The following is a 26,015-nucleotide window of genomic DNA, read 5'->3' as shown; positions in this document are numbered from 1 at the left end:
TTGATAATAAATTTATTATATTATATTTGCAAGATTTTTATTTGACTTCCATATACATTTACTAATACCATATTTGTACCAATGAATAAGATATTCCAACCTATTTTGGCAGGGTCTTAAATCTAAGACTCTTTCTATCTTGAATTCTTAATTATTATCTACTTCTATAAAAAGAAGTAATATTTGTCTTCTTCCTAAGATATTTATTGACTTATATGGCTCAAAAAAAGATGTGTAGGATATGAGATGGATCTTTATAGACTTTAGTGGATGTAAGTGATAAGCAACTAAATTGATTTATTCACAATTAAAAAATAGTCAAAGCCTATAGTAATCCAATTTGTGTCAAAGATGGCTAGTCTTGATATTACAACAAAGCAATTATATCTTGTTGTTTATGTTAAATTAAATTTTTTCTTTTTTATAGGTATCTACATTGTTCTTTTATCATTCATGAGTTTCTTTTAGTTGTGCCTTTATTATTGTATATAGCTCAGATAAACAATTTGTCAAATCTTTTGCCACAAGATTATCAACTTTTGAAAAGTCAAAAGCATCAAGTCATAGATGATAATTATATTTAACAAATAAAGGTATTTTTTACTTAGAAGAAAGTATCATGTTATTATAAGTAAAATTTTTTAATGATAAAAAAATTATTCAATTATCTTATGGTGGTTGATAATATATTCCAAATACTATTTCAAAATTTTATTTATATATTCTTTTTGTCCATCAATTTGAAGATAAAAAGCCAAAGATAGCTTTATATCCATCCTTAGAATATTGACATGCTTGTAAAGATTTACAATAGTTAAAATTATATTCTTTTTTTACCAAAAATAGTATTTTTTTGATAATTCAAATAAATTTAAAAATAAAATTAAAAGAAGATAATTTATAATCTCTAATAATAAATAAAAGTTTTTACATAAATAAGTAGTCTTCTTTCTTTAAAAAAAAACAATCAAGGTTAGAAAATTAAAAATTAATTTAAAGATGGATGGTTTACAACTTTTAAAATACAGCAATAAAAATAAGGATACTTTATTTAATTTTAATATAAAATATGGAAAATGAGTTAAGACTCTTGTCAAATTATCAAAGACATGAATTTTGAAAGAAAAAAATCTCAATACATTCATAGGTTACTTAAAAAGACTAAAACATCACTCAAAGATGTTAATATATTAAACAAGAATGGCTATTGATAAAGACAAAAAGACTAGAAAGTCTTGAAATAAGACTAAGGACTAAAAAGATATTGACAAGAGTGAATAAGGCTTCATTCTTACATCCATATATATTATCCAACTAAGAGCTATGCGGCAACGTTGTTGTACTGTAATTGCTTATAGTATGTAAAAATTAATTAAGATATATAATATGTTTGTAAGTCTTGATGTAGATTAGAGTGGTTAGTAAATAAATTTAAAGAGAATTGATATAGGAAAATTTATTTGGGGATTTATCTATTTTGATTATAGTGTTTATATTATGTAGGATTTAGATATTTAGTATAAAATTTAAGAGGAAATTAGAGCCTAAAGAAGAAATTTTTAACTAATAAGAGGCTTATTGGGAGGGATGAAAGCAAGGCATGGTTTGATGAAGGCAAGGAATGGGGATCTTCATTCCTATTGGTCAAAGACCAATGGGCTTCAAGGAGGCTGCCGGAGGCCTTATTAGAGATTAGGGTTTTTTTTCGAAGTCATTTGAGCTTTAAAGGCTAGGATCAGCAAGTTCAGGGTTTTGGGTATAATTTGAGTCAAGAGTTTGTGTGATTTCGAGTTTTAGTGAAGGGGATATAGGTATTCAAAGTTAAGGTGTCAAATTTGTACCTACTGTCACTCTTTGAAGCATAACATATGCGTACAAAGAGCAATGAAAGATCGGCAAATGGAGTTGAAGAGAAAACTTTCTTGGCTATACTTTACATATAATTTTTGATGAATTTCAAGTCTAGATGAAGGAGTTATAGGGCATTGAAGACAGCACATGTAATTCAAAGGCAGTAAGTGAGTTATTTTGTTGATAGTAATGGTTGGAGCCATATCTTGATTTTTTGGACGAATTTTTGGCTCAAAACTTCCATAAGTGTGAATTATTAGGTTAAGAAGCTATAGATTAAAGTTCCATAGTATTTGAATACTTATTTTGTGAGATATGAAGAAAATAGCACGTGGATGTATATAAGCTAGGATTTAAAGGTGATGTTAGGATTTTCGTGATACTTCAAGATCTCTAACGAATTTGCATTTGAATTTTTTTTGTGATAGTTTTTGAAAGTATATCAGTACTTCATGTAAAATTTAGGATTTTTTTGATAGTCCGATCGTGAGATATGAGCTGTTGAAGTTTGAAAAATATTTTTCATAAGGATATATAAGGTTTTAAGATACTTGAATGTGCTTGATTTTTGAATAATTCTTCGGATTCTTATAAAGCATCTTATAAAGTGATATAAGAAAGAAGATTGAAATGGGAGTAATTGACATGAAGTATTGTGCAATAAAAGACATGCTTGCTGATTTATTGACAAAGATATTAGTTAAGGATAGACATCATATGTTGAGAAAGATATTATGATTAAAAGTCTTTAATCAATAAAAAAATGAGGGTTTAAAAATAAATAAGTAAAAATAAAAATAGAATAAATTATCTTTTAAAAGATATTATTTTAAGTAAATTGCTAATGGTCAAAAAATTGGCTCTTGATATATAAAAAATCCAAGAGATAAAATAAATGAATGAATAAAGATTCTTAAGAATGTAAAAGATATACTTAAGGCATATCTTTATAATAGATAAGATATCAATAACTAGTCTCGATAGAATCTTGGATGGATATATTCATCAAATGGTGGAAGTCGTCTATTGGGATAGCAACTACCACCTTTAAGTATTAGATGTTAGAGTTATCTTATTCCATATTTTCTTTGTGTACAATCTTATTGATACTATGTGTTGTAACTTCAAAGTTCTCTTTATTTAATAATATATGTATATATATTATAATGGTGTATAAAATCCTATTTTAAAAATAATTTTATTTTTAAAGATGTAATTAAAAAAACTTAAAATTGGTAAAAAAACAAATTATATTAACTTTTGATTATTTATCTTTTTTTCTTCTAACAACCAATATTTAAAATATTAAAATATTAAATAAGTTTTTAATAATATTTTTTATAAATTTATCAATTTATAAATATTTTAATCTTAAATTAAATTTATTTTAATTTAATTTTAGGATTTTAATTTAGAATATTTCTAAAAAAATACTATTATTTTAGATTATTTAATTAAAAATATATGTTTTTTAAAATAAAAAATATAATAAATTATATAATTTATTTTAATATATATATATATAAAGATTTTATCATAAAAAGTAAACATAAATCATCTAATCAGATTGAGCATAAACATTGTTAAAAAATAAAAAATAAATAACATTATATAAATATGATAATTTTATAAAAAAAATAATACTTTTTTAAGAAATATAAAAAGATTACAATCATTTATAAAAATATCAAAAAAATATTATTTAAAATTCTATAAATTAATAGTAATATTTTAAAAGTTATATACATATATATATATGTCAAAATATTTTTTTATAAATAAAATTAAAATTTGTACTATTTAATGAAATTTTATGTAAATTTATCACCTTTTATTTTATTAAATTTCTAACTTTATATGTAATAATTTTTAAATCGATTTAAATTGAAATTATATTTATTTAAAATAAGTTAATAATGTCATTAAAAATTCAATGATATTTTTTTTTATTTCTGAAAATATTTGTAGAATATTGATGTTAATGGATTAAATTTCAAAATATGTTTGTTATAAACCTATAAATATTTAATAATAAACTTAAACCAAGTGATTCTTTTTCAAACAAAGTTATTCAACTCAAACATTTGAAATAAAATTTATTAAATAGATATTTTATGGATTAACTATATTTTAATTTTTATTAATTTTTAAAAAATAAAAAACTTATTAATTAATATTATAGATGAATTTTTTGTAAATTTTTAATCTATATATTAAAAAAATTAAATACTTTTTGTAAAAAAATTATATATATATATATATATATGTATTAAAAATTATTTTATATCAATGTATACTTTATTAAAAAAATTCAAATTTTCTAATTGGTTATATAAAAAATGCAAGGATTTCATAAAGCAAGTCGGTGATGTAATAGAAGAATATCTATTTACAAAATCAATAAGAAAAAAAATATATCATTTGTAATTGAAAATAAATAAAGATAATAGAACTAATCTTCAAGACTAGATATCACAACTAAAACTATTTAAAGTCACATAAAATATTAAAGAATTTAATCTATTTAATAAAAAATTAATCTAATTTATTTTAAAATTTCTAATATAGTTCTTGTAACAAATTATATTATACTATCTATTTAGATTTAAGAAGTAAAATTTACAACATTAAATCTACAAAAAATTGTTATTTATAGTTTCATTCAAATTATTTCTTGTATTTTGATAAATTTCAAAAAATTACTTGTGAGTCATTAAATTTTCTCACTAGTTGTTTTAGAATAAAAAAATATATTTTAAGTGCCAAATTGCAATTAATAGATGAAGGTTAGTTTAGGAGATTTTGAATGAAGAAAAATCAGTATTGATGTAAGAAATTTTTAATTATAATAACTTAGAAGATATGTTAGCCTTAAAGGCTTAAAATTAAATTTCTTCTCATAAGAGAATGACTACATTGGTATTAATTTTTAGTTTATAATTATTTTATTTGTTTCTATTAATTCTTTTTCTATTTCATTTTTTTTTCATTCTTCTATTAGATAGGTTCAAGCTTGTATTCTCAAAAGAGAATAATGATTTTTAGCATTCTCCTAACTTCTTAGAATTACTAGAATCTCTAAAAATTTGTAGAATCATAATTTCTTGAAGTCTAAGATCCTTTAGAAAATTTCAAGTTCAATTGGTGGTACAACTTTAAAAAAAATCTTTGATGAATTTATAATACTACTTGGTGACTAACTCATGACATTTAAATAGTCAATTAGCTTTAGGTCATAATTCTTTAAAACTGAAAATCCTTATAAATCATGTTTAGATTTAGAGGGCCTTTTGAATCATAGATTTTCATGAGGTTTATGGAATCTCAATGGTGGAGATGTTTCTGCTATTTTTAGGGCCTCAAATACCTGTATAATAGGTTTGAGTGGCCAAGCCCTCTCATTTACTCTTCCTTTTGTTGATAGGTGAAGCTATGCCATTTTCTCCTAGGTTATGTAAGTAGCTTGGTTGTTTTAATTTTTTTCTTTGTTAGTTTTTAGAATCAATTTTAAAATTTGAAGAAAAAGTAGTAATTTTTGTTGCACTTCTTTAGACATAAAAATCTTAGAATTTGGAGGTTATAAGAAAAAGAAACCTCTAATTTCGTGAAGGGTGGTATTTTGCCTTCATAGTTAAGTAGCTCCATTTAAAAAGGCTCTTCTTCATTGCTTACTAACTGCAAAGCAAAAAAAAAAAAAAAAAATTTAGAGATTTGATGAAGTGTAGTTTTTAAAAAGTTAAGAATCAATCATATTGAAGCTAGGATATGGTAGGAGTGTTGATTCTTATGGCAGAGGATCTGCTACCTCCAAGTTTAAGTGGTTGAATAAAGGCACGACTTTAGAAGACAAAATCAAGGAAATCGAGGTAATCTAAAGGCTCAAATTTAACAAAGAGATGCTCTTGTAAGATAAAAATCCAATAAGATTAGATTTACTAAAAAAAAATCAAGGACCCAATTGTGGCACTTAATTTTGTGGAAAAGGATCTATTGCCTTACCAAATTGAAGCATCAACTTTGAGGGGTGATATGAGAGTCTTACAACCAAATTTGAAGGCCAAATTTGTAGGTAGATGTGCCTTAAAGTCTTCTTTCTAATAAGATTAGTTCGATTCAATTTGAAGCTTACAATCAACTATTGTATATTAAATTGTGAAGGTGGATGCAACAATTAGTTTAGAAGTTCCAACCACCTTTGATTCTTACTTTGACAATGGTGTAAGTTAACTATTATGGATGGATCATTTAGATGGAAATTGACAATGAAATTGAATATCATTGGATGAAAGATTATATAGATGAAGTTAGGTCAAATTGGATGAATTTTAGTAAATAAATTATTTTTTTAAATGAATGAATTTTTATTTGCAGATAAAAAATCATTCTTGAATGAAAATTCATTTATGGATGAGAAATTTTTCTTGGATAAAGTTTTATATTGGGATGATAATTAATATTGGAAAATTTTAAATAAAAATTATATAATTTTTTTTTTCAAGTATGTATGGTGGTGTTGTGAATATGAAAGTATGTCATATGATCAATTAGGAAGCTTAATGATTTTTAAGTAAGAAATAAGAGGGTTTTTTTTGCTAAATAATTTACAAGTAAGTAGTGTTTTTTTCTTTGTAATACTTCATGTTGTTATTTTCATCACCTTTGATTGTTCTAAATAGAACCACATTCCTTGTTATTGTTACGTTTACCTTATATAAAGTGATAATAGATTTTTTAGTCTAGTTTTATTATTATTTAATTATACATTGGCAATAGACTTTCTTTATTGATTTTCTATCCTTATTGCTACTCTTCATATTTTTTTTGTCTTTTAAATTGATGTTGTTGGTTTTAGAATGATTTTTAATATATATATATATCCATACATATACATATGTTTGTATAACTTATAATTAGTATCACTTTTATTAATTTTAATTATTAATATTTATTCTTGAATGTTTTTATGCTTTTAAATTGCAATTTTTCTTATCAATTTTAAGTATCATTTTAACATGTTTTTTCTTTAAATCTTTTATTTGTTTTTTCTTTTAATTGTGGGTTTAAAATTTTATTTTATACTTAGATTCTACTTTTTCTAGACTTAATTAAATAAAAAAAGATAAAGCAATGTTACTTGTTAAAAATAATTTTATATTTAATGCATAATTTATTGAATACAAATAAGTTATTTATTTATTTACATATGTATCAAATCTCTTTTTATACTTAATTTGTAATAATCATCAACATCACCATTCAAACAAATACTTCATGAATTGTACCAAAAAAATAAACTCTAAATGCATTACTACCTCTTTCCAATTTTGTGCATTAAAAATCTATTGAAATTGTGAATGTGGCTCTTTGATAAAATCTATTCTTCTCCTAAATTGATTGGGATCATCATTCTATTTAAATATTGAGGGATATTAGTGAATCTTCTTTCTCTACTATTGTTTACTCTTTCTTGTAAACTTCTCCAATAAGTAGCAATTAGATTTTGCAAAAACAATATCCAACTCACACTCTTAAAGGCAAAAACGCAAAAACTTACTACACATCTACTCCCGGATCTTCTTTAACTGTAACCAGATTTCTCCATTCCGTTGCTCCAGGACGTCTATGGCTCCCCAGTACTTGGTCGCCTCTTCTTGGACCCACAGATTCTAGAATTCAGAATGTGTAAGTTAACAATGTTATTGATGATTCACATTCACTTCTGTCCTAGCATGCTGTAAAATTGGGAGAAGCGATAGTTTATTGTATGCTATCTTGTATCTGCAACTCAGGTATATGCCAACTTCATCATACCCTCAAATGCACACTTTTCAATAATTCCGGATTCTCTAACAATTTGATGTCAAGATGAAAACGCTCAACGGTACTCCTGACGATAGAATTTCTTTTTCCACATTTGTTCAAGTCCTGTTCTGAGAAGTCATCGTTGGCACGATAGGCCGGTGTACAGGATGTGTTAGTTTTTACTCTCCAGCTTTACACATGCTCTTCGTGACCAAAGTAGAGTAGGCTCCTTTGTTATACATTACTCTCTGGCCCACGGCAAGTCGCCAGTAGGTTTGGGAACCACAGTCGTTTCTATGTCAAACTGTTCAAGAAAAGTTGATAACAAATTACTCCCCAGCTTCTCCTGCACAGTGAGCTGCGTGATCCTTCTGGCAGCCGAAACCCAATCAACTTGAGGCCGGTCAAATGTCCCATGAATTGGGATCTGCCACAACACAACCATTCAACTTGTACTAAATCTCGGCTTGCAAGCTTTAGAGGATGGAAAGACGTCCATGGCCATTCGGACACCATTGCCAATACAAGCAAGCAGCTAAGCTCAACAACATGACTATTCAAGGTAATTTCAAGGAAGCTCTGTTTGAGATGTTCTAACGACAAAGTTCTCAACGATTGCACACCCGAAAACTCCAGTTTCCAACAAGAAAACAAGAGTTTAGCTGTTGGCTGTTATTTTTGAAGTGATAAGGACTATGTGCCGATGAACACTGACAGTGCTACGGAACAGTATCAGTCCAAAACAGTGGTCAAACTTGACAATTTGCAAGAAACTACCTGCAGATGGTAATCAGGAGTAATCATGGTGAGACCCACAAAGTCCCTTAGCGACTTTCCAGGAATCGCAAGTGTCATCTTCATGGTCTCATGTACATGGTCCATTTGCCCCCACGTTGCCACATGAATCTTATCTGCACGCAGCACAATCTTTGCGTTAGCACCAGGCTCTCATATGGAACCTACCACGAATGTTGCTAACTTACCTGACCATGTACATTCTGGGAAACAAGCTCTGAAATAGACCAAAATATCCTTCTAAATCACTCATAGCACACATGCACTTTATCAAAGTAAACACTGTTTCGAAGTTGTCATAAATTATTGTGATCATTCCTATTGTATCGAAGAGTGGGATATCGTCATAAATTTCGGGAAGAAACTGGAACTTCGAAAGAATAATTAAAGACGGGGACTGCTGAAATGCAACATAACAGGTAAGATTATGACACTGTCACTCAATCGTTATTCTCCCCGTTCCTGCTCAAAAGTTATCGCTCAATTATAACTGACGCTGTAAAGCAGGAAATTGAACTTGAAAATGGAAACCACTGCTAAGAGCTTGCGACATCTAAAAGATGCTAGCACCAGGCACAAACCCGCTATTAGAAGATCCACTCGAGAGCAAGTAAGTTTGCCTCCCACGTGAACGTTTGCCTCAATAGCTGAGGTCTGCATCATAATTTTTCAATCTCCCTTCTCTAAATCTCCTCGAGTCAGCAACGATAACAAGTCATGCAACAGTGGCCCTTTCGCTAAAACCTGCATTCACCAAGCGTACAGGTAGAATTTGATTGCAGTCATGATGCACAAATAAAAACCCGTTGACTATTGGCTCATAACTACTCTGTGCAGTACGTGTGAGCTATCATTGTCAAGACCTTTCATTGCGGTTGAAGAAATACACACTTACCACTTTCATCGGCTCGATACGAATCAAATACTCCGTCGTAGGCCACATCATGTCAGTAGGCTTCAAACTCATACTTACATCGGGCAGATCCTCTCGTCCAAAAGAGGGTCCGACAATCTGACCCAATATTGGATTGATCTGAGCCAAGTAAAACTTTGCGAGAGCTGGTGACAAATCCATCTGTATAAGTCCACCAGACATAGCTTGAATTTCTTCATACGCATGGAAGGAAACACCCTTCAACCTCAGTGTCAAATGAATAAAAACATATATACGTTCAAGGAAGTCTTTGCAAAACCAGTCTTTATGCATGGACGAGGTCCCACTGATTTGATCTCATCCTCATCGAAATCAACAGAATATGTTAGCTGCACAATTCTACTTGCCTAAATAGGAATTAAAGAGTTGTAAACAGTTCACAATTTTAAGACAAAGTAATGTACTACTGACCTTCGAATAGTGTCTGCATTCAACATTACTTCATACATGAGAGATTCTACTCCAAAATTTGTTCGCTAAAACAGAAAAATTACGAATATACATAAAATGCCACCTGACCTCCGCTAGTATGGGTTGAAGAAGCTCCATTCTCTTCCTTCTCAAATTCAGATATGCCAGTGCTTCCAAGTGTGCACAATTTGAACACAAGGAGCAGCGTATGGGTGTGCGGCCAGAAAGTTCTCCATTTGCCTTCCATAGAGATGGATTCATTTCAGTTGCGTAGCTCCCAAACGCGATATCAAAGTAGAGATGAGCTCCAAGAACTGCGGCTAAATCTCCAGGTAAGATGACCTTGCCATTGAGTACCTCAAGGCCTCCTTCTGGAGCTCGCATTTTTGCAGTCCATGACACGACTTCAGAAGGGAGAACTTTAAACTTTTTCTTTACGTAAGGATTGCTGACGTTAAGTTTATCGACGGACGTCACAGCAAGGTCATAGTATGGATGACCCGATTCTGGATCGTTTCGCATATCAAGTGTAGGTTGGAGCACCACAGCATCTCCTGTGATATACCATCATCCAGAGTCAGAGAGATATATCACTTAATAGCACCAGTGACTATTCCTCTACTGCATTGATCGCGAACGAAAAGGAAACAATATTCACAACTCGTACCTAACCCTGCTCTGCCGACAACCAAAGTCCACAGATGCGCATTAGTCTTGTACTCAGGAATCAACAAAACGGCACTTGAGTTGGGCCCTTTAAGGATGACACCTTCTATGTGAATTGGTTTATTCCATCCAAGCGAGACGGATTCCACTGACAGCGTGCCTGCACATCATGACGCATATGGCATGGAATTAACACCAACCACCTGTGAGTAGCACTAACTCTTCAGACCCATCCTACGTAAAAAGTATCCACAGAAGGCGAGAGAAGCTGAACAATAATGGCAACTAATAATCCTCGTGATGCGATAGGTCCGTCAAATAGCTGAAGCTAGCAGCACCAACAGTATCATGACTGAAAGCCGGTCGGATAGATTGATGCATTACAGACCGTATCTTGCCATGACTATGGTTAACTTTGTTGCTCTAGATCACATCATAGAATCCTCTATTGGAATCAGGAAAGCAAACATAAATTGAAGGAATGCCGTGGAATTCAAGTAAGAACTGAGAGTAGTATGCATAAAAAAGATCTGAAAACTGATCACATAGTTTCGTTGAGTTGGAGAATTACAAATGAATACCTGGAATACTAGAGTTGATTACAAACAAGAGAGTATGAAGACCAAATGGCCGAGAGATAAGGTAAGGAGCGCCGGCAACAGCCGCGCCTGTGATTGCCACAACTCCACCAACGAACTTCATCAGCCCTCGGAGAACTCTGCTGAAGAACCCAGAAGAGGCAACTCCCGAACTTCCACTTCGACTTTTTCTATTCGAAGCTCTGTACCGTTTCTTCTGGATTTCTTCTGCATAGGGTCGAGCGGTGAAGGGAAACAGCGGAGGCACTGTGTTCTGCTGCGATTTATGACGCAAAAACTCGTTCCGGTAAGCTTCGTCATAGTATCGCACCCATTGTCTCTGCAGAGCAAGAAGAATCAATTCGCTTCAAAACCACGATAAATTACAGGGCAGACTCTACTAACTACATTCCGACCTAAACCAACATTAACCACAGAGGTGGTGCTCGATTAACCCACCTGGAAACAACCCCCATGCGTCGAACGATTCCGCAAACCCTCCACAAACCCCCAAGTCCAAGACTCATTTGCCCTGCATTGCGAAAACCCATGTGCGGGTCGTTACGGTAGTAAAGAAACAGCAAAACGATGCAGAATTCGTTGTGCAAAGAGCTGCAATCAATGCACTAGCACCCACTTCAACTGATGTGCAGCAGGTCTACTATACAAACACCGCGACAGCAGTCCAGTCCATTGCAACCCTCTTCTTCTCATGTTGGAAATCTCGTCACTGAGACCTCTCCTATTCTCGACGAAGAAGAGAGTGCAAATTATTTACATAATGTTGTTAATTTTAATAATGACCCATTTTGAAGCAAGTAAGTAAACAAACCCCAATGAGAATGAATGGCATTAGATGGTGCCGAGGGGTGATTTGGCAGCAAGAGGGTTCAGGTTTTAAGGTAGGGATCACCATCGGTGAGCACGTGGATCGGTCTTTACGGAGACACCACTGCCACCACCGTCGCCGAAGTTTCGTACGACCCACGTCATCTCCACACTTGTGACACACTTCATCACGCTCCTGTCGTCGCTTCGACAGCAATTCGTGAGGCATCCTGCCGATTGGATCGTTTCGGATCAAGGTTGTCTACTTTAGGAGCTCCGTGGTTTCGATTGCGTTGACGTTTGGTGAAGCTCACGGGGTGCTTCAGACCCTCCGGTATGATTCGAAGACAATCAATTACCCCATCTTTCATGTGACCTTTGCTGCCGCTAGGGTTTTCGTTCTACGGGTGAGGCAGATAGACTATATCGATGTTGATAATGTCTTAGTTTACTTGCGTAGTTACTGAGCCTCTGATCCTTTCGATTTGATTGGAGCGGCGTGTTTGTAGTTTTCGTGAGAAGGTGAACGATTGTATTCTGTTTTCTTTTTTTCTTTTCTTTTCTTTTCTTTTCTTTTCAATCTTACTACGATTTTTGGGTTTGGATTAAGGGATAGGGGGTGTGGCGAGATTGAAAGAACAGGTTCGTGGAAATAATTTAGAAACTGAGGATTTCTGGGTACAGAGTTCAAGTAGGAGTTGACGGTCCCGTGAAGGTGAACCGGTTGATTGGTGATGGTTGATTGCAGATGAGCTGAATTGCGCACGATACGGACGTGGTTTTGAAAAGGACTAGGACCTGCGGCGGGGTTGCGAGAAATGTGTGTGTATATGCTGAAGCTCTCGGAGATGTCTTAGACGATCGGACAGCAGACCAGGAAGAGTATCATATTGCCCCTCCCCGCATCTAGTTAGTGGGGTGGCTCATGTTGTGGAAAAGAATAGGGGATTGTGGCGAACGAAGTAGGTCTATTGGACAGGAAATATGGTAGTGGAGGCAGCAGAGGATCGAGGGGGTGGAAGGATGAGGTCCGGTGCTCCGCTGCAGATCAAGCTTGTACTATTGGGCGACGGGCGTGTAGGAAAGACGTCTCTTACTCTGCGATATGTTAACAATATATTCTCTGAGAAGCAAACGGCTACGATTCAGGCCTCTTATTTGACAAAGCGCCTCGTTGTAGATGGGCAAGCTGTCAATCTTTGCATTTGGGACACAGCTGGTCAGGAGCGATTCCATGCACTTGGTCCTATCTACTACCGTGATGCTGATGCGGCGCTGTTGGTGTACGACTTGCTGGACAAAGACAGTTTCGATCGCGTTCAAAGCTGGGTGCGAGAGCTGAAAAAAATGGCTTCTAAAAAGATCGTATTGGCCATCGCTGGAAACAAAAGTGACATGGATAAGTTGCGCCAGGTGAACATGGAAGATTCCGTGAAGTACGCGGAGTTAATAGGGGCAAAACATTTTGTGACCTCTGCCAAACTTAACACTGGAATTGAGGAGGCTTTTATGGACATAGCTCGTCGCGTTACACAACAAAGATTGGCTGAGGACCCCGAGAGTCTTGCTGGTGGTTCGCGACGAAAGAGCGTGGTTATCATTGACAAGCTACCTCAAGAAACAACCTCACCCACTTCTAGATGCTGCTCTTGATTGTCGACCTGTAAATAATTTAGGTTTTCACGTTTTTACCTGGCCATTGTGTTGCAATCTTTTTGTATGCAGTCACATTCTTTACCATCACTTTGACGATGGCATAGTGCTCTGATGTCTTATTGATCAGAAAGTTTTTGACATTATCCCATTTCGCTACATGCAGGCCACTGCACTTATTCATGAGATATGGGTTTTCAAGGTCAGTGCATTCATAAGCATATGTAACTACCTTTGAAAGCCGTTGACTTTATTGAGTGATATCCCTGTGCCAAGGGCTTGGAGAAAGACATAAGAATTACAAATTGGCGATTCTCCGCTCTCTTTGTATTTGATTTTGCTCCCGTAAATTACATATTGCCAAACAGTTTCTTGAATCAGAGGGCAATGTGAATGAGATAAGCGCACTGCAATGATTATGTTGTGTGTGTTACTTCTTGGAATGTATGAATCAAGACCTGTGCGCTCCAGTAAGGGTCACGTTATGAAATGATTGGCAATTTGTAGCAGTTGTTGTGATCTTCTTCCGATTCAGATGTTTGCCTTGACTTTTACAACTTACGGAGATATAAGCTCTTTCAAGCTACGCTGGAAAATTTTGTTGCGTAGTAACTGAATCAATTTTTTGTTGAGTTTGGATTTCAGCACCTAAGAAGTGACTGCTATATTGTGGATGATGTGCTTAATTACTTGTCCTTGTTGAGTTAGTGGGCTTTAAGGGCCTGTGTTTGCTTGAAGCACCTTTTTGATATCGAATTCCTGTGTGTGCAGATCCATCACACTAATTGCTGTTCAACAGTTTATTTAGTGTTGAGGGACGACATGAGTTGGTTTTTGAGGGATGCAAAGAGATTGTTCTTGATTATTATTTATTTATTTATGTTTTAATCTTACTTTTAAATCTTCTGCCTTGTTCACTTCCCTTATTCCTCTGAAATTTTTTAGTTTTCGTAAGAAGGAGCAGTCACAGTTCCAGAACTGGAGTGAAGAAAGGACAGCAGAAATGATTCGCGATTCTCCAGATAGTAGAATGTTTCGCATGCCTTTACCCTAAACCTGACATTATACATCCTTCGGTACAACCAATGCTTAGTCGACCATTTATTTTTACGTACTTGATCCAATTTGAGACAATGTGATAATAAATGTAATGCAAATCTTACGACGAAAGCCGTGTTACACCGTCAATTCGTCAGTTGTGGAGAACTCAATAGTCCATAATTAGGACTGGTAGAGCAATCACTCTTGTAAGGCCGCTCTTTTTGGACAGTTAATGCAAGGCGTATGTGGGGATTCTACACTTGCTCCACTTTTAGGGGGCAGGCATCAGAAATTGACGTGTTCTTCATGAGGTCCCCCCCAGGATAGAAATATGGATGACCTTCATGATCAAGTATAAAGACTCGTGCAGACTTGGGTTGCGCCAAGAACTCTGCCCATCTTAAACATGTTCCATCCAACATATTATTCGACTTCTTTGTATTGTGGAGTGGATTTGGCAACGATGATTTAGGTGAAGTTCATTCAGGAGGGGTGGAGAAAGATATCGAGGGAACAAAAGAAAGAGGGAATGAAAGAGCGCATCCTTTGCAACTGCAAGTGAAGGTAGTTGCCAGCTGAATCCCACACATCTTACCCCTCCTCTCGTCTCGGTGATATGGACCAGAGCTCGGCCGTAGTCACAATTAGGGCAAGTTTCACAGTCAACTTCAGTCTGCGTGTAACTTCTTCTTGACCTGCACTAGCTTCTTGTCGATGAGATATTTAGTCCACATCATTTTGCAGGAAATTGTTGAAGTTAGGAGTGAGAGTGATGATCTGTTGAGGGGGTTATCAATAATGATGAAGCTTCTTGTTACGACGGTGGAGTGGGTAGCCATTCCTAATTAAATGTCGACATGGTGGCAGGTTGGGTTGCAGAATGTGGATTGCAGTGAGCTTCGGAATGAAGCTTGAGGGCAGAAGCAGGAGATAGGTTGTAGTAGCCAGGTTTCTGTTCTGAGCGGTTTGTCAAACTAACTAGAATGGGTGTATTGGTATCATAACCTTCATAGCGACCAGGATCGGCTAGGGTTTTGTTGGAATTATGTTCAGCGAATACGAAATTCAGTGTTGCTATTGCTAAACTCATTGGAGAATCTGCAGGCTGTGTTCATTCGGTAAAGGACACAACGTGAGTTGCAGATACTAGATTAGGATTTCTAAGTCGTGCCTTGACCATATCATAGTGAATTTTTGCTCGTCACAATGGTGGAGTTCTGCTGCAATATTCCTGCCTTAAACAACATCACTCAGAATCCTAAAATCACCGCATGGAACAGCTACCAACTGAGTATGAAGCCCTGGACTCTTACCATTTGTCATAACGCCAACGAGAAATTTCTTAAGAAACATTTCATTAACGTGGTTTCGGTTCCCTACTTTAGTGTCTTGCTGTGCGTATTTTGACCAATTTAGCCTGGATTTTAAATACTTGAATCAATTGACGGTTGTTGAGAAAGATAGGATACATCAAAGATTAATTTGGTGAAATGCAGGGAATCTAATGCGCAGCAAGCAGGGCGATGAAATGCAGATAGTCATAAACCACATGGGAGAACTGTCTGCTATTGCTCAGCGGTTACGTAGTCCCATTACCACCATAAGTCGTCTTTTGCAAAGCTTTCAGAATCTTTACCTTCTCACAAGCAACGTCCTGGGGAGTTCGACTCATATTCTTGCTCAAGGTATACTTAAAGTTGGTCGGAAGAATCTCTTCATTTGGAGAAACGGTGTTCAGCTTGTGGAGATGTCACCCCTTTGCGTGCTGGATTTTTATGTCCACGAGTCCTGCCAAAGGTGCTTATTTCCTGTATTAGATTACCTCCTAATAAATTGAACTATCGTCACCCTTCAGCCCACTGTGCAATTGGCGCCAAATAGAATCAGCTCCAAGATTTCCACAAACAAACAAGCAGTTGCAGCTCTCAGAGATTTATTTGCTGTCTGATCTGAGCTGTTGGTGATGACCAGGCAGGGGCTGGGTCACAAATTGTTCGAATTCATGCTAGAGCAAGAGAACAAGCGGCCATGCCAGCTTGGGTACGGCTTCCAACGTCCACTTCTTCCTTCCTCAACCTACATGCACATGTTTCTTTTCGATGTGTAAAATTTAAATGTTCATCTTTCCTTGCATATCACCTTCACATAAGATGACCTCATGTATGGGCTATATTGAGGGATGGGAGATAGGAATATCTTTGTTGACCTTAGCACAAAATGCTCTAAATAATTTGTCTTCCCTCTCGAAAACACTAGCGTTCAAGTTGTCTCTAACAATTGCTAGAGATGCGATCTATGTTCGTGTTCTTCTCCAAATCGCCACTCTCCCAAATTGCATACACATGCACATGCACATTTATTATTCAACTTCTACCTAATAAAACAGAATACATAAAACTGCAGATTGTTACAAGTCTCGAAGAAGATTGTTCAGTATTTACAACACGGCTGGTATTTCTTGTTTTTATGTGCAGGTATGACCGACCCTCCAGCAAGTTGCTCTCTTTTATGGCAAAGCACCACAATCTAAGTAAATACGAGAGTCAGGTTTTTCCTTAATCACATCTTGATGTTTAGCAAATAGTCTGATTGTGGATTTAGGTGAAGACGTATACGATCCTCAAGCATCAAGAATAACCAAATTATGTTCAAGCAATTGTTGCTGTGTTTCCTACTTTGAATCAAAATATTCATATACAATGAAATGAAAAAAAGGATGCTAACAAGTGCAATGTGGTGTTATCCGTTTCCATACGTTCCGTGCAGACAAACCAATTTGTAGTGTACGATAAATACTTCGAAGATGTGGACAATGGGGCATTGGGAAAGAAGGAGAATAGTGAGAAGGAACCGAACAGAATGGCCGTTGTTGGGAAAACGCCCAGAGAGGAAACAGACAGTCACGGCCGTTGGGCATGTCCGCAAGCATGTGATGCAGAAGAACCATACAACTTAAATCACCCTTCTAGAAGCCGGCTTGAGATTGGTGACGCCAAACCGAGTCTAGATCTGAAGGATACACCTCGGCAACCTTCGTATCATAGAGGAAGTACATGGCGAATCAAACAAGACAATCCAGAGAAAGTTTCATTAGATTCCCCTTCTATTGCAGACCCCCAGAGTTATCTAAATTCGCCACCTAAGACTGGACGACGATTCAAGAATGCCTACAGAGGGGAACAAAATGAACAGGGAAAAACTTTGCTACAGCTTCAAACTTCAAATCCCCGAAGCAGTGAACCGAAAATTTGGGGAGTTTCTCATGAAACTGCCCTTATACCTTGCAACAACACCTGCGGATACGATGCGTCACGTCAACATAGCGAAATGGGCGAGGAGGAACGAATGAGCATTCATTGTCCCTGTCCACCTGCAGTAGCGCATGAGATGAATGTCACACATGAAACTCGTTACGATCCCCAGCCTATCAAAACACTACCAAATGTGGGTCGCCTTGCTGCGAGGTCATTCACCAAGAAAACTTCAAAGGATCCACCCCTGTCATATCCCTTCTGGACCGAGGCCCAAGAGTTGTCCAGTTGTCAAGAGCGTGACTCTGTAGATTACAGGAGAAACAGGACTTTTTGTTAGCCACAGCAGGTCTGCTTTTTCTGCATTCAGCACTAAGGCCATTGATCAATCTACTAAACGTTGCTGTAAATGTTACTTGATTTGTCTCTCGTCATGGTTGCCCCTGTTCCAATGATTATAAGTTTTTTCGCAACAGGAGACTGGATATACGACACCGTTCACCGAGAATTTTTTGTTGTAATCCACTGTGTTACAGCTTTGTTTCGTCTACTTGCTTTCCCGTCCTTTTGCCTTTCTCCCTGAGGCCACGACTCTGTCACGGAAGTTTTGTTTTGGCAAAGATTTATAAGAAGTCACTTGACATTCGTCAGAGATGTTTCCTTCAAACATGATGAAATTAGTGACTTCAAGTGCACTTTGTCGCGTAAAATAGAAGCTATGTTCTCATCACAAGGCAGTCAATTTAATATTTTTATGAAACACAAGTTAGACTCGAAACGTGAGCAAAATTCAGGACTCTGCTTTCCCGATAGTATGTATTTTCTCAAGATTCATTGGTAGGCAGCACAAAAAGCCTGCAAAATATCCTCTCGAAAACTTCCGACTATAATCCTTTGACAGAATATCCAAGCATGCTCACCCTACGCAACAAAGTGCCAGAAACCCCGGTTTCATGTAAATATATCTTGTCTAAAACCTTCGCAAGCTTCAGCAGGAGATGTAACTGAGCCCTCCTGGGCATAGGCCGAAACAAGAATTGCCGTCGATGGAGTTTGCTCGGTAGAGAAGCACTCACGGCGGTGCGACTGATGAGGCACCGTGCCCCATGTCTAAAATTATTCATTTTCTGAGTGCAAGATTTGGAGATGCCAAAATCGTTCACACATTTTCTGATGGGAATTGCAAATGGCAGCATGAACTTCTCAATTCCAAGAGGCGGAAATAGCTTCAAGCCCACAATACATCCCAGTACAATGGAGCCTCTCCGCATCACGATCATGAGATCCATGCATGATGGCGGTGATGGCACGAGAGTGAGGCCGCAGTTAGCGTTGAAGATCTCCTTTTCATCCACATTCCCTTCCCTTCTTGACAGGAGATAGAAGTGCCTTCAGTGTCTCCGACTAGTGAAACTGTAAGAAGCAAAGGATATAGCTTGGAACAGAAGAGTACAAGTAGCAAGTTTGAGTACAGGAATACATATGTGAGAAGTCCCGAGATTTTGAGGCTGAACGGGACTGATTAAGGTAGATACTGTAGGAAAGAACGACATCCGGGATAGTGTAAAATCTCATAACACCCCCTCTCAGACTCATCCTAGGAGTTCTGAACTGCACCTCTCATTTCTACTTATACTGCAAAGTCGGATGCAAATTATTGAGCACCATCGTTAATCACCTTCCAGTAAGTAGTACAACAGGAGAGATGCAGCAAAAAGGTCAATCAGCTATGCACTACCAGTAGTGAATATGCTTAGAGAAGCACACTACAAGATTTCTAGAGCCAGAAAAAGCTGAGTTTCTATTAAGTGACTTAGAGTAAGGAAGTTAAATATGATTCTGATTCAAGCTTCTATCTCATTGACTATCTTCAAGCTAAGTCTTGATTTACAATCTTCAAAGTTGTTTCTTCCCAATGCCTTTTGTTTTAAATGTGTCTGGTTGTTAGTGAGATGTTCAAATAAAGCATACCTTGATCGTTCCACCTTCTGCCTGGAAATAAGCCAACTTATTTCAAAATTCTGTCTTTTCATGGATCATTAGATTTTTGGTCAATTTTATGCTGCTTTGGTTATCACATCATAGTGTTGTGGGTTGATTATTTCCAAATCCTAGTTCTCTAATCAGCCTTCTGATCCAGAGAACTTCACATGTTTCCTTTGCCAAGGCTATAGGCTCTGATTCACAAGAGGACCAAGATGTAGAGTTTTGCCTTTGGGAGCACCACAGTAACGGTGTTGCTCCAAGTAAAAAGTCTAGGTATTGGAAGATATGCAATCATCTAGATCATCATTATAGTCAATGTCTTTGAATCCTTGGAGCTGATTTTTTTCGTCTTTTGGGACTCTTATGGACATAGTCAATAATACTTTAAGTTGCTTTTGGTGAAGTTGATATAGATTGTGCATGAAGTGGCTTAACAAGGAGGTCAAAAAGCACATGAATCTTATTTAGATAATTGAACTTTTTAATGAGCCCTTGATACTCTTTTTCATTGATGAGAGGTGTAGCAATCTTTTTTATTAGAAGAAGATTGTAAAAAAAAAGTATAAAAGATTAAAAAAAAATAGTTAGGATAGTTATTTAGGATGGATTGACTATATTTTGTGTGATGAAGTAAAATTCTTATATTTGTTTATAGCACATTTACACATAAAAATTTGTGCGTAAGACCTAAATCTTTTATTTCAAATTTGAGATTAAGGTCTCATATGAAGACACTAATTCTACCTAAACCAAATCCAATAATAAGAAAATCATGCACATAGAATATTAGGATGATAGTAGAGTCACCTGTCTTAAAACAATAAATGTTTGAATTAGAAAAAGTGTTAATCATGCTATGTTGTCTTATAACATTAAATCTTGCTTGAGAATGCACCAAGCACTTATTTATAGAAGGTAAATTAGAAATTACAACAATAAGGTCCTAATAACTCTACCAAAACTTTAAATAAATCTCAATCAAATCTTAATAATCTCAATCAAATCTTAATAATCTTAATTAAACCTTAATAATCCTAATAAAATCCTAATCAAATTCAAAATAAGTTTTAAAAAATATTATTAAAAAAACATATAGAAATCATTAAAAATATTTAAAGAAATCATAAAGGACTTTACAAAAAATCTTAAAGAGATTAGAAATAAATCTTTTTAAATACTAAAAATAGAAATCTTAGAATAATAATAAAAATCTGTAAGAAATATTAAAAAAAAAATTCTAAAAAATAAAAATAAAAATATTTAAAATATTTAAAATAGAAAACTTAATAAAATTCTAATAAATCCTAAAAATATCTTAACCAAATCCTAATGTAGTCCTAAATATAATAAATAAATCTTAATAAAATCCTATATAATCTTAAATAAATTCTAAATAAATCCTAAATAAATCCAAATAAATCTTAATCAAATCATAATATAACTCTAATAAATAATAAATAAATATTAATAAAATTCTAAAAATATAAAATAAAATTTTAACCACATCCTAATTAAATCTTAATAAAATTTTAAACAATTTTTGAATAAATTCAAACCAAATCCTAAATAAATCTTATAATAAATCCTAATCAATTTTCTATTGTTGTTTAAAATCTCAATAACTATTTTTTGATCTCTTGATTTTTATTTTATTTTTTTACATTTCAATTTTCAAGCATAAAACTAACATAAAAAGTTTTAAAAAAATAAAATTTATCAATTGAAAAAAAGAGATCCTACTATTTTTAGATTTTGGTAGTCTTCTTTTTTCTAACCTACATGTTGATCTTCTAATATAAGTTAATCCTTGTTAAATCATTCAATTTTTCTTCAAATTAAAATAAGTATAAATAGCTAAGTCTATTATACTTTCAAATAATTTTGCTTCAATAAAAAGAATAAGTTTTTTAAGATTACAAAAAATCTCATTTATTCAAGATTCTATTCCAATAAAACTCTCATATTTTTTAATGTAACTATTCAATTGACTTCAAAGTTGCTAAAGCAAAAATGAACCATATTAATTTTGATTAAAGAATAGAAGCAAAATTTTCTTAATAATTAACTTTATATTCATATTCAAAACCTAAAGCAACTACAGAAGCTTGAAAGCAATCAATTTTGCTATGAATAATAGATTTAACTTTAAACATCTATTTTGTCAAAATTAGATAAAATTCTATTAAAAGCTTTCTAAACTTTAGATGTCATTTTTCATGATTGAGCTAAGTTTAAAATTCATATAAAATCTTGTATAAATTAATTATAAATGAGTGATTTACCACCTTTTTTTGAATACCAATAAAATAATTTAGAATATCAATGCAAATAAAATTATTATAAACTTTTGGAATACTTTCCATTAAAGATAAATACCTTAAGATATTTTTGTTATATTCATAATCAAGTGAAAGTAGCAAATAATGCAAGTTAAGATATTGAAGTAATTAGTGCTAATATGTGATAATTGACTTAGAATAATCAACCACTTAAAGAATCAAGATTTTGTATCATGGTAGAGTTGAAGATTTGTGCAATGTTACTAATTCATCGTGAGTTATTAGAGGAAGCTTATTTGAAGTAGATGAAATAAGATTGATAGTAATTATTTGTAGATTAAATAATAGTACTTGAATTACTAATAATAGTTATTTTGGAATATTTGGAAGAGATACCAAAGTAAGATACTTTAAGAAACTTGGATCTTTTGAGACCACAACCTTGTTTAAGACAAAATCATATATCTATATTTCTTTATTTTATCATCAAAGTTGAGATATAAGCAAAGATAAGATTTTAGATCTAATATACCTTGTCCATGCTTGATGTTACGAATATAGATAAATCATCTAAAGATATAGAATTTAGAATCTTCAATCTTTATATTAATAAATAATTTCTTAAAAGTTTTATTTCATACTTTTTTAGATTATCTTAAGTTAATAATATTAAAAACTACTAATTTTCATGGATATATACATGTAAATCAATAATTACCTATATGATTAAATAAAAGTAGGTAAAAATAGGTTAATTCCATAATATCTTTTATAAAAGCTTTTTAAAAGCTTTATGGATATTACTTTTATTTTATAGATATCTATAATTAACTTTTTAGACTAAAAACGTGGTCAATAAGTTAATCAAATGCCACACATGTTAGTAGCTTGAAGAACAAGCTAACTATGTAGTGCACATATAGAAAACTTTTCGTATAAGCTAAAGCATGTGTCCTACAAAGTGAACACATATTAGAAGTCTTATAGAATATCACCATATAGCTCCTAGTTAGATAGTATATATAGAGGCAAGAGTGAAGCCTTCTTCACTCTTATCAATTTCTTTCTTGCTTCTAGTCTAAATTCAAGAGTTTTTAGTTTCTTTATCTTGTAGCAATAGCCATTCTAGTTTCTTTTTAATATACATACTTCTTTATTTCTATTTTGTTATACTTATTTATTTACTTTCATCAAGTTCTTGTCCTTGATAGATTAAGAAGAATATACTTATAATATCAAAGCCTTATCTTTTTTTGATTGAGAATAGATTATATTTTTTTTTTGATAAGACATAATCATATTAGAAGTTATAGATTACCCTCTTTTAAGCTGATATTGTTCTTAGTATCTTCTTTGATATCCATTCCTCTCTTCTATAGGACTTGAACAAAATTAGATATTTTTTTTTTTAAGTATTATCATAACAGAGCTTGTTGAAATGAAGAGTGCAATGGTACAAATATAAGAGCAATTGAGGGAGTTAGTACTTATGATGTATTAACTCAGTTTATCACCACAAGAAATAATAAGAATGACAAGAAGTAAAGATATAAATATGATAAGAGTATAGATATGTTTTGACCTCAACATTATTATGGTTTTCATCTTTTTTTGAACGACGAGATTCAATACTAAATAATTTGGAGGTTTCTTTGAGAGAATTTTGATCCATGTATAGAGAAAATGATATAATTTGTATTGCAACCAACAAGATCCATATTTGATGATAAGACAATGAATCTGTAATATTATATGTTATACAATTTTGGTAACTTCAATTGATATCAAATAGGATGATTCTGCATTTATTAGCCAATTTTTCTATAGATTATAATATGAGGTAAAGAAATTGATGTTCAACTTATCTGATTTTTAAACATTGAATCAAGTGATTGACTTTGTTGTAAAGTATAACAATCAACTTTTTGAATTTTGATCTGAGAGTCAGACAAGTGAGCCTTATTGTTACTATAATTCAATGGCAATACCAATGTCTCCTCAACATATACATTCAAAAGTAGAGGATATGCAAATTAATGTGATATATTTCAAACCTCTCACTAGGCAAGAAAAGACTTGTCACTGTCATGAAGGATTATACTTGTATTATAAAAATCCTAAGTAAACTACTCAACATTGTGCAAAGAAATAATATAATTATAAAATGAGGAGTACAAATGTCAAAAAAAATAATATATCAAAAAATGATTTTTTTCAATTACAATAGGAACTGTGTAGCTGAAACCTTGTATAATACCTAATAAAGATCCTATTCTCTCCTCAAAACCCTCTCCTTGTTTTATATTAAATATTATTTTAGAACCTATATATTACAAATCCTATGCTTTATTAGATTCAAGAGCTTTAGCATATTTCTTAGATGAAAGATTTGCTAAAAGACTTAACATTTCTTTAATAAAAAAAACTAAACTTGTTCTTGTAGAAGCTATAGATGGTCGTCCGTTGTCTTTTGAATATGTTACTCACAAAATCCTTCCTATAGAAATAATAAATAATAAAATTTATTGTAGTAGTTTTTAAAAGTACATCAATACTTTATATAAAATTTGAGTGTGTTTGAACAATCCAATTAGAAGATATGAGTTGTTGAAGTTTAAGAATAATATCCCATAAGGATATTTAAAGGATTTAGAGAATTTATCATATTTTGGATATTTTTGGAAACTTAAGACTTATATATTTAGTGTAATAGCACCTAAAAGTGTTATATATATATATATATATATATATATATATATATATATAGAAATTTGATCTTTCTTATTTTAAGATTTGATTGAGCAATCAATGGCAGCTAGGAGCACAGTGTTTTTTTGAGGCAAACTCTCTCTACCCTGACAACACTATTCCAAATCTCCAATATGAACCTCAATTCTATTTATGAAGAAAAAAGATGGATCATTGCACATATGTATTGATTATTGAGGACTCAACAAGATCACCATGAAGAACAAGTATCCACTACCTTTAATATCTAGACTTCTTGATGAATTGAATTAAGCTAAGATCTATACAAAAATAGATCTATGAGGAACATACAATCTGGTATGTATCAAAAATAGAGAAGAATGGAAGACTATATTTTAAACTAGGTACAAATATTTTGAATATAATGTCATGCCTTTTGGACTTACAAATGTACCAACAACTTTTCCACATCTTATGAATGATGTTTTTTGAGAGTTTTTGGATAATTTTATTCTCTATTATTTAGATGACGTCTTCATCTATTCTAAGAACACAAAAGAACATGAACTTTATATTTACTATGTGTTACAAAAATTAAGAGATGTGAGACTCTATGCCAAGATAAAAAAAATATATATTCTATAGTATTCAAGTTGACTTCTTAGATTATATCATTTCAAATGATGGATTTATGGTAGATCCTAAGAAAATTCAAACTATTATGGATTGAAAGATTCCAAAAATGGTCCAAGATGTCTAATATTTTTTGAGATTTTTCAATTACTATTAGATCTTCATCAAAGACTTTTCTTGAATTTTAGCTCTACTTATACGTTTGACTTGTAAAGACAAACTTTAATGGAATCAAGAAGCGGAAGCAGCATCTGATTTTATGGACATAGATGCATTGGACTTTGTTTTGGGTGATGTATTATCACAAATGGAAATAGATGATAAACTTCTCCTAGTAGCTTTTCATTTCAAGAAATTTTTAGCAGCAAAGATTAACTATGAGATCCATGACAAAAAGTTTCTTCTAATTATAGATTCTTTTAAAAAATGGCATCATTATCTAGAAGGCACTTCTAGTCTAGTTACCGTGTATATAGATCACAAGAACCTCGAGTATTTCATGTCAACTTGTATTTTAAATCATCGCTAAGCTCATTGGAATATATCTTTTTTAAGATTTGAGTTCAATATCACTTATTGGCCAAGAAAATAATAAGGA

General features: G+C 33.1%; 2 protein-coding genes and 1 pseudogene across 5 annotated transcripts; 2 read left to right on the top strand and 1 right to left on the bottom strand.

The window, feature by feature from the left end:
- Positions 1-8,430: 8,430 nt before the first annotated feature.
- LOC112285198 (uncharacterized) lies at positions 8,431-12,072 on the bottom strand. 3 transcript variants are annotated; one of them, XM_024525841.3, is made up of 8 exons: positions 11,951-12,072; positions 11,497-11,569; positions 11,041-11,377; positions 10,461-10,619; positions 9,902-10,347; positions 9,344-9,523; positions 9,030-9,192; positions 8,431-8,564 (listed from the first exon to the last, which is right to left on the bottom strand). In XM_024525841.3, the coding sequence occupies exons 1-7, from the start codon at positions 12,052-12,054 to the stop codon at positions 9,118-9,120; spliced, it is 1,374 nt and encodes a 457-aa protein (XP_024381609.2). In that variant the 5' UTR covers positions 12,055-12,072; the 3' UTR covers positions 8,431-8,564; positions 9,030-9,117. The 3 variants fall into 3 exon arrangements, with proteins under 3 accessions (XP_024381609.2, XP_024381619.1, XP_024381629.2); XM_024525851.3 differs by lacking the exon at positions 11,951-12,072 and adding an exon at positions 11,675-11,914; XM_024525861.3 differs by lacking the exon at positions 8,431-8,564 and having other exon boundaries at positions 9,054-9,192; positions 9,897-10,347.
- Positions 12,073-12,235: 163 nt separating this feature from the next.
- On the top strand, positions 12,236-13,895 carry LOC112285220 (uncharacterized; annotated as a pseudogene). The gene is made up of 3 exons (XR_016502612.1): positions 12,236-12,387; positions 12,614-13,541; positions 13,685-13,895. The product of XR_016502612.1 is annotated as an uncharacterized LOC112285220 (transcript).
- Positions 13,896-14,985: 1,090 nt separating this feature from the next.
- On the top strand, positions 14,986-18,461 carry LOC112285208 (uncharacterized). The gene is made up of 6 exons (XM_024525873.3): positions 14,986-15,123; positions 15,427-15,850; positions 16,056-16,356; positions 16,531-16,599; positions 17,034-17,106; positions 17,326-18,461. Exons 2-6 carry the CDS (start codon positions 15,766-15,768, stop codon positions 18,148-18,150), a joined length of 1,353 nt encoding a protein of 450 aa, XP_024381641.1. The 5' UTR covers positions 14,986-15,123; positions 15,427-15,765; the 3' UTR covers positions 18,151-18,461.
- Positions 18,462-26,015: the final 7,554 nt, after the last annotated feature.

This window comes from Physcomitrium patens, chromosome 1 (genome assembly GCF_059467195.1).
Source record: "Physcomitrium patens ecotype Gransden chromosome 1, ASM5946719v1, whole genome shotgun sequence".
Lineage (NCBI taxonomy): Eukaryota > Viridiplantae > Streptophyta > Bryopsida > Funariales > Funariaceae > Physcomitrium > Physcomitrium patens.
Note: the sequence above shows the minus strand (reverse complement) of the source record. Positions and strands in the feature narration are given on the sequence as shown.